The sequence below is a fragment of the Schistocerca americana genome, chromosome 11, assembly GCF_021461395.2.
Source record: "Schistocerca americana isolate TAMUIC-IGC-003095 chromosome 11, iqSchAmer2.1, whole genome shotgun sequence".
NCBI classification, from domain to species: Eukaryota; Metazoa; Arthropoda; class Insecta; order Orthoptera; family Acrididae; genus Schistocerca; species Schistocerca americana.
In genome coordinates, this window is record NC_060129.1 from 87,326,710 (window position 1) to 87,336,609 (window position 9,900).

Sequence of the window (9,900 nt, forward strand, 5' to 3'; positions counted from 1 at the left end):
ACGGCCAGCCCTCTTTCTTCCATTCCTATTTTTCCCTGTCGATTATTGTATATAACTATATATTATCTGCATTTCCCCTATTTATTAAACTATTTTTCAGGATTTTCTATGAGTTGCACCATTTTACACTGCCAAAGCTTCCTAAAGATAGACTAATCCAATGAACTTTCCTTTATTTTTGGTAAATATTGCTTCCATTACCAAGTGCAAGTGCCTCTCTGAGGCCTTTATCTTTCCTAAATCCAAACTTATCAGACTATATAATAGATCTTAAATTTTCCTTACCATTCTACTGTATGTTGTTCTCGTCATAAATTTGGATGCATGAGTTGTCAAGCTGATTGTTTGGAAGTCTTCACTTATTGGCCTTTGCCTGCTTCTATAGTATCTGGATGACATTTTTTTCTGAAGGTCTGCTTGTATGTCCCTTGTCATAGGTTGTGCAACCAACTTGAACAGTCATATGGGTGTCACTTTCACCAAACATTATAGAAATTCCAAAGTAATATTATCCAACCAGATTGTCTTGTTTGTGTGCAAGTACTCCAAAGCTTTTCTTAAGTTCTAATACTGAGTCCCCTATGTTTTGTAATTTGATGACCATTTTTTTTGTCATGTTATCTGATAGTTCCATTCGTTCATAGAGGTCTTCACTATACTGTTTCTATCCTTGCTCTGCTCTACTTTTAACAATGGAATTCCTTTCTAACTCTTGATCTTGAATGCTCACACTTTCCCAGCAACCATTTTGCTTTCTCTCCAGAACTTCCTTTTTCATTGGTTCCTTAGTGACCTGTAACGCTGTAGGGAACAGTTCCAGAAATGACATACTATTTTAATGTTTTGTTTTTATTCAAAAAATTTAATCATTTTTTATTATGTAAACACTTCAAAATCCAGAAAAAATTAAGACAAGAAACTATGCCCATGTGTCATCTTATACTTACAATAGGGACAAAATGATAGTGCACAATTTTAAGAAAAATTAAACACCCTAAGCCAAAACGTCTTGAGGGTTTAATACATATCCATGCATATGTTTCTGAGGTCTGAAAAGACTTCTCACAAAATTCATAACTGTAGCTGGGATATCAGCATACTGTGAGCCCATACCTTACATCTAGCATATTTAATGCACGATTCCACTGGTCTTGAATGGGAGAAGATAGTGCAGTATATACAAGCACAGTCATCTTCATCTGCACCGAGATCTGAGTTATACGCTTCCACCCTGCTTAACTATATTCTTTTGCGAGCTTGTCGAAATATCTGTCAATCCTCAGTTAATTTTCACTGGTTCACTTTCTCTTCTAGAAGCTTGTTGTTGGTGCAGCTGCTCAGGAAGCCAGAAGAAACCAGAGTTATTTTATGTGTCTTTAATGAGCACTGTACTGCAGCACGAATTGGAAATACTTCATCAAATGGTGCCTTGAGTCATCTAGAGCTATGTTTTACAAGTCTGAAAGCTGTTTGTGGAAGTATTCCCCTTCAGATGGTGAAATATTCTATAAAACATGTGAACATGCAGGAAAATTGGGATATTCGTTGTCACGCCTAGGTGGATGTGAATTTTGGTCACCATGTACAGGCGAAGATTGTTTTTGTCCAAGCTGCTGGCCGAGCCCATTCCATACAGGGAGCATGCAGCACTGTGTGTCCCATGAGCCAGAGAGGCGGCCACCGTTTATGCCTTCTTCTCACTCTCCTTTGGCAACACGATGGCTTGGATGTTGGGCAGGACAAAAGTCTCTGTGGTGATGTCAGAGGGCAGCTCGTTGCGCATCTTATTGCTGCAGATTGCAGGTCCAAGTGGTGCAGGGTGACGTATGTCTTATTGTTGCAGGCTACGATTCCATCCAGTTCAACCACTCAGCTGCTAGGTACTCAGTGATGGTGGCGAGGTGGAATGGTGCCCGGGCACCCACAGGCCCTGCATAGTTAGCCTTGCGCAAAAGAGGGTGGATTCTGCTGACTAGGAACTGAAGCCCAGCCCTGCTTGAGTGGTACTTTCACTTTCGCTTGACTTAGCCTCCCTTTTTGCATGTGGACATTCCAGCTAGTTAAGTGATGCAGGTGAACGAGAGGGCAGCAACAGTGTGACCTGGAGTGAGTCAAGCAACCTTAGGAAATCCACTCTTAGTATTAACCACACATGCTTCTATACCTTATGCAGTGGCAAAGAGCAAACGCATTTGGCACTGGGTGACGTTGGGTGTTTCTAGGAGGTTTGAAACTTTCATTATAATGGGTCTTCATGGACCCAAAAATGCAAACGTGTATTGGCTGAATTTGGCAATTACAGTGGGATAGTATGCAAAATAGAGAAGTTCCGTTTTCATTGGCACATTTCAGCACTTGAACATGTTTGAGATTCCAGCAATCGTTATCAGTGATAAACACTTTATTCTCTTTGCTTACCTTAATGAAACTAGAAAAATTTCTCCAGCCATTCATCCACTTTGTGGCCCTATTTCTAGAGTTCTTATAGGTACTCCATCAGTTAATTGCTCTTCCAGTTTTTTCTGGGGTAGAGTAAAGCTGGAGGTATAAAGGTAGCAGCAGAATTCATGCACACTAATGTTGTAATGTGCAACCCCCTTTCAACAATTGTAAGTACCCCCACTTGTTTCTCCAGTCATTGCAAAAAATTTTTGACTCATGTCCACACATGAAAGTACAGATAAATTAATGCTGGCGAATTTCCTTCTTTACTGAGGACATTCATATACCATGTAAAATCTGTTAACCTGAACTCTATTAAATACCACTGCATGAGCCAAAGTAGCAGCTTCCAGCTCCCTTAAAGATAAATCAGGATTGTGTGTCATAAATCCTTTCAGTCAGTCCGGCCAGCAATTTTCTTCTCCTTATTAAATTTGTGAGAGTTACTATTTTGTTCTGCGGCTTAGTAAGCTAGTTCCTTTGGGACACTATATCCTGCATAAACCCCTCGTCAAATGTAGACGAGACCTCTGACCCTTCGTTTGTGGCATGCCTTCTGAAAGTCACCTGTGATACACCAAATTGTCTGGCTGCTCTCAATCAGCCAATTTCATTCTTGTTTACTATATTGATGGCCCTTTCTATGGCTTATTTATCCCATGACAGGCATGTAGTCTTTCGGACAAACATTTTAACAAACTGCAAAAATTTGGTAGGAACTGGGATCCAAGCTCTTTTATGGTATTAGTAATGTTACTGCAATGCATTTGTAAATATTTTAAATGGTTTTATTACGTCAGTTGATCAGGCAAAAATGAGTCGTTTTGCCCTTACTCATGATATGTTATTTTATGGTATACATGTAGACATAGATGAAATGACTTAGTTGCTCTTTATCATAGCTTCAGATTCCAAACAACAGGGTCTATTCATACACAGTCCCATGATGCTTTAACTTGATTTTGGTATCTCTGTGCACTCTGTGTTCTAAAATGATGTAGCAACATTGCTACTATGTAGTAAATGTCATTGTTGGTCCCTGTAAACCAGTGGACACAACAGAGGTAGGCAGTGGAGCACCACCACCACCACCACCACCACAGCCATTGGTGGACCTAGTAAAGCACTATGGGGGTCAACACGATTTGCGGGCTGTTAAATACTGTAGACTTGTTCATGATTCACATTGTCTACCTCATTATTCAATAGGACAGGTTATGGAATGTTACATAAATTTTCAAAAAGCTTATTCATCGAGAGTACATGATGTATGTAAGAGTTCAATAATTTTTCATTCCATTTCATGGATTTATTTTAATTTGGAACAGTCGTATTACCATTTTAGTGCGCATTTGATATTTTAACAGAATGACTCTGAGCATATGGAAGATGAATATTATGTTGAAAAGTTGTAATAAATATCTTGGCAGAATAAGAAAAGTACATATCATTTATTTGCTTTGTTTGTCCAGAAGTTGCCACATTTTAGTTACCGGCACATGCCACACGCATTTTACAGTATGTATTCTATTCTAGGATGACTGTAGTGAACATATCAGATACAAGTGACACTTTGTGTGTGTCGGTGTTTCCCTGTTTTTTCAAATATGTTCATGTAGAAGACTGTACACTGTTAGAGGCTTCAGTTGCGTGCACACACACACACACACACACACACACACACACACACACACAATGGAGAGGTAGTAGATTACATGCCATTGTTACATATAATGTTTTTCGATGAATTTCTTTTATGTGAAACAGAAGCTGGCTAGATTTGCTGATAAGGTCACCAAATTTACCAATAAGAGGGTTGAGGGATTTTGCTTTAATGTCAGGAAAGTCTTTAACATGTAAATGTAAATTGTTTTGTGTGTAATCTTTGATAGTTTCACAGAGAACTAGAATAAGCTGCCTGAAGCATCTATTTTAGCGGATATAATGACTGATAAGGAACAGCACACCAAGTTGAAAGAAAGTGAGTTACAGGAATCAGCGTGTCGGAATTTGACAGATGAAAATCTTGAGAGGTTGCATAAAGAAACTTTTAATGGTTGATGGTTGAAGACAGAACCACTATACCTTAATATACGAGTTTCGTTTCATAGAAGGGGAATATAGTAGGGTCGTTGTTGGACATATGTATACATTATTGGTTGTATGTTTTCTTTATTAAGTGTGTGTTTTCAGCAAGGTGTGAGAATTTTTATGTTTTGTGCAGGAGCCTTCCTGGAAAGGAGAGTAGCCGAGGACTGATCCAGGCAGCTAAGGAGGGGGCGGTGGAGGAGCTCAGGATGCTTCTCGCGACAGGGGCGAAAGTGGGGGTGAGGGACGAGGACATGTGGACTGCTCTGCACTGGGCAGCTGAGAGGGGACACCTGGAGGCAGTAACATGTCTGGTGGAAGGTGGAGCAGAGGTGGATGTGAGGGACAGCAGGCACAACACGCCGCTGCACTGGGCTGCATACCGGGGTCACGTGGCTGTGACACGGCGATTGCTGGACTCCTCTGCTGACCCCGATGCCAGGGATAAGTATGGGTGGACGCCGCTGCACTGTGCAGCAAGATGCGGCCACACAAAGGTGGCGGCCGTGCTGATTGATGCAGGGGCTGACACTGAGGCCAGGGACGCACACGGGCACGAACCCTGCGCCATCGCCAGGCAGAACGGCAAGCAGCAGCTCGTGGAGATGCTATCGTGAAGGATTCAGTGCAACAAACATCTCTGCAATGATGCTGAAATGACTCTCTACATCTGTTTGTGATATTGTTCTAAATACAGAATGCGAATGTGAATTCTACAGTCCATCATTTGTACTCACCTTTAAGTAGGACTCACGTACAGTGGTGCCATTACCATAAACTTTGTATTGTGTGGTGTGCGAGGCAATGGGGTTAAGCAGCAATTCATGCAAGGTGCCTGCCACATTCAGAATTGACAGACAAATGATTAAACAAGAAATTCTTTACTTTGATAGAATGCAACACAATCATACAACTGTTAGAATGATTATTGTTCATGGTCCTATGTGACAATGCAGCTGTAGTTCCATTGTCAACAGAATAAAAATAAGGTAAATTCTTATAAAAGACAAGGACATATCCAACTTTCCAGATTAAAAGATAAGAATATGTTTCTCTGATATAACATGGTATCTACTTCTGCATCTGCTGCAATAATGGAATAGCTCGTTTATTTTATTATAATGTCATACTGGTAGCATTATTCACATTAGCTTATGTGCTGGTCATCTGGAATTGTAAAAGCAGTTCACGTTTAACTACAGAGAAGCAAAGCACAATCTAAAATCTCATGACCTTCATTTGGCCGTAACGCTGCTGACATGAAACATGATACGATCTGACAGATAGTGTTGAACTTCACCCCACGTATGGGATGCCATGGCAAATCTCACTACTTTCAACATTTCCCTTCTTTCAACCTTCTGTGCATTCCTCCACCCAGGTATCGTCAGATGAGCGCTTGTAGCAACTCTGGACAGACAGGCGCCATTGCTGACAGCACCCTCACTGCCCCAGTTGGCAGTCTTTGTAACTACAAATTGCAGGAATTCTACAGCCGATACCACAATGTGACGTACTTATGTAGACTATTGGGTCACTAAAAGGAACACTTAACATTAGATATATATGCCGCCCCAATACAAAAGAAACGAAGAAATTTGGGCTTGTTACATTTTATGGAATAGCTATACTGATAGAAAGAACTTGGCAATTTGCGAAAATGAGAAGCAATATGGTCGGCAGTCTCATTTGCCAAGGGCGGACTTACAGACGACTACCAGAGAGCAGCACAGCAAGTTGTGATAACATGAAACATAATACACACATCAAAAAATATTTTGCATCACCCCACTTCCCAGAACTCCTGAACATAGACGTTGATTGTGGATATTGTATCACAGAAACAGTCCCTTTGATGGTTCAGAGATGTCACTAAATACGCCCAAAGATGTAAAACAACCATGGCTCGTGTTTTCTGCAGTTCAACCATGCCTAGACGGTCAATACTGCGGTTCGATCATGTCCGCATTGTTACTTTGTGCCATGAAGGGCTCTCAACAAGGGAAGCGTCCAGGCATCACCGAGTGAACCAAAGCAATGTTGTTCGAACATGGAGGAGATACAGACAGACAGGAACTGTCGATGACATGCCTCGCTCAGTCCTCTCAAGGGATGCTACTGCAGTGGATGACCGCTACCTACGGATTATGGCTCGGAGGAGCCCTGACAGCAACGCCACCATGTTGAATAATGTTTTTCGTGCAGCCACAGGACGTCGTGTTATGACTCAAACTGTGTGCAATGGGCTGTATGATGCACAACGTCATTCCCGACGTCAATGGCGAGGTCAGCGTACGCCACTGGTGGTCATGGAAGGCGCCGTAATGGCTATAAGATACGTGAATGCCATCCTCCGACCGATAGTGCAACCATATCAGCAGCATATTGGCGAGGCGTTCGTCTTCATGCACGACAATTCGAGCCCCCATTGTGCTCATCTTGTGAATGACTTCGCCGGCCGCTGTGCCCGAGCTTTTGTAGGCGCTTCAGTCTGGAAGCGCGCTGCGGCTATGGTCATAGGTTCGAATCATGCCCCAGGCATAAATGTGTGTGATGTCCTTAGGTTAGTTAGGTTAAAGTAGGCTAGTTCTAAGCTCTAGGGGACTGATGACCTCAGATGTAAAGTCCTATAGTGCTTAGAGCCATTTGAACGATTTGTGAATGACTTCCTTCAGAATAACGACATCGCTTCACTAGAGTGGTCAGCATGTTCTCCAAACATGAACCCTACTGAACATGCCTGGGATAGATTTAAAAGTTCTGTTTATAGACGACGTGACCCACCAACGACTCTTGAGGGATCTGGGCCGAATCGCCATTGAGGTATGAGACAATCTGGACCAACAGTGCCTCGATGAACTTGTGGATGGTATGCCAAGATGAATACAGGCATGCATCAATATAAGAGGAAGTGCTACTCTGTATTAGAGGTACCAGTGTGTAGAGCAATCTGGACCACCACCTCTGAAGGTCTCGCTGTATGGTCGTACGATATGGAATGTGTGATTTTCATGAAGAATAGAAAGGGCAGAAATGATGTTTATGTTGATCTCTATTCCAGTTTTCTGTACAGGTTCTGGAACTCTCGGAACTGAGGTGATGCAAATTTTTTTTGAAGTGTCTGTAAATATGCCAGAACGTAGGAAATTTGTGGGATTTACAGGGAGTTCGTTGCAGACCCCTTAATTTTTAAGTACAGCGAAGATCCTCTTTGATTACGTTCAAACTACTAAAACAGTGCCCAGTGATATAGTAAGGAATTAATAATGGCTCATAGAAAACCAAAGAAAATTCTATGTTTCTAGTATCATTGTGCGTACTCTCTATAATAAAATTACAACCATCAAATTAGTCGTATTTGAGGCAGAAGAGTGACTGTTAACTTTGAGCACAACACTGTAAGACAGATTTTACAATGTCACTCAGGGAGCTTGACACATACCAGAGAGAATGATACTGCGAGGCATTAATGCAACTCATGAAAGTACAGGTAACAAATTACATAAACTTTGGCTCACAAATCAATTGAATGACAGTAATAAGTGTGTGTGTGTGTGTGTGTGTGTGTGTGTGTGTGTGTGTGTGTGTGTGTGTGTGTGTGGGAGGGGGGTTCCAACAAAGAGAATAGTCTTACCTTATTTAATTCGTTTATTCCTTTATTGCTGGTAATTGCACAGTTTCAGTGACTAAAACAAATCTTTAGATGAAATAAAACTTCTACACTTACGTGAAAGAGCAGGTATTCCATACCGACTCAAGTACCAACAGCATTAATGTGCCTTTCATTAATTCAACGCCTAGATACAACCATGCCACTGATGTCCTTTATGTAGTCAGTCATTGGACATTCAGCAAATATAGAAGAGTCGTGATATTTTGTAGTTAAAGCAACCACTTTCTTTGGCTATATATGACGGTAGTATCTGTTCTCGAAAGAACAGTTACCGTGGATGACCATGCAGCTTTGCTAGAAATGAAATGATAATTAAATAGACACCCTAGCTGCAAACAGGCGTTGATGTACTTCATTGGGGACGTGTTGAAAATGTGTGCCCCAACCGGGACTCGAACCCGGGATCTCCTGCTTACATGGCAGACGCTCTATCCATCTGAGCCACCGCGGGCACAGAGGATAGTGCGTTTGCAGGGACTTATCCCTTGCACGCTCCCCGTGAGGTCCACATTCTCAACATGTCCACACCACTACATTTGCCTCTGTGCCCGCGGTGGCTCAGATGGAGCCCGCATCTCGTGGTCGTGCGGTAGCGTTCTCGCTTCCCACGCCCGGGTTCCCGGGTTCGATTCCCGGCGGGGTCAGGGATTTTCTCTGCCTCGTGATGGCTGGGTGTTGTGTGCTGTCCTTAGATTAGTTAGGTTTAAGTAGTTCTAAGTTCTAGGGGACTGATGACCATAGATGTTAAGTCCCATAGTGCTCAGAGCCATTTGAACCATTTAAAAAAAAAACAAAAAATGATTCAGAACATGAAGAAACGAGAGACAATTTGATCTTTGAAAAACAAATACGATCAAGTGACGAACATCACTATCTGGTTTAGACTTGGATTTTTTTTTTTTTTTCTAAAATGCCAAGGAACCTTTGCTTTATTACTTTTAAATGTCAGTTGAAAAATATGTACTACTGTAGAATGTTATGACTAAAAAACGCCCGGGTTCTCGGGTTCGATTCCCGGCGGGGAGTACCTTGGTTTATTTTATTTTTTTTTAACTTATTTGTTTTAATGTTTAAATATGAGGGAATTTGGGCAATATAGAGCTTCAGTGATTATTCTAAATACATTGCATGATTTAATTTTTTTTTTTAAGTTATTGGCTATAACGTTTAAGGAAAAGGAAATTTTGTTTAATTTAGAATCTCAGTAACTACCTTTAAATATTTTGAATAATCTTAAGTTTTTTGAAAGGTTATTGCTCCTGATGTTTTACAAAAGAAAAGGAAGTTAACATTCTAAAAATTTGCATGTTAGTACAGTTTGAAGCATTATGTGTTTTAATGTTCAAGAAAAGGAAATTACAAGTTTTCTGTATACCTGTATATCCCTGTGTAAACTAAGAAAACCAATAAATGTTCTGTTATTGTGAAAAAAAAAAAAAAAAAAAAAGATGGATAGAGCGTCTGCCATGTAAGCAGGAGATCCCGGGTTCGAGTCCCGGTTGGGGCACACATTTTTGACATCTCCCCAATGAAGTACATCAACGCCTGTTTGCACCTAGAGTGTCTATTTAATTATCATTTTACTTTCTTTGGCTATACTTGTACACTGTTAGTGTAAAGAAATTTCCAGAAATTCTGCAAAATAATTTTGTTCTGAGAAGAGATGAAAATGCCTCAGGGTCAAATTAGCTGTATAG

The 9,900-nt window shown here is 41.0% G+C and overlaps 1 protein-coding gene and 1 non-coding gene across 2 annotated transcripts in view; one reads left to right on the forward strand and one right to left on the reverse strand.

The window, feature by feature from the left end:
* Positions 1 to 5,537, forward strand: part of LOC124553759 (serine/threonine-protein phosphatase 6 regulatory ankyrin repeat subunit C-like) — a 92,645-nt gene extending 87,108 nt beyond the window's left edge. The window contains exon 4 of the mRNA XM_047127695.1: positions 4,667 to 5,537. Within this exon, the coding sequence (XP_046983651.1) occupies positions 4,667 to 5,147 (481 nt within the window). The 3' untranslated portion in view covers positions 5,148 to 5,537. The remainder of the gene's footprint in view (positions 1 to 4,666) is intronic.
* Positions 5,538 to 8,580: 3,043 nt separating this feature from the next.
* Trnat-ugu lies at positions 8,581 to 8,655 on the reverse strand. Its single transcript has one exon. It is a non-coding gene; the product is annotated as a tRNA-Thr (tRNA).
* Positions 8,656 to 9,900: the final 1,245 nt, after the last annotated feature.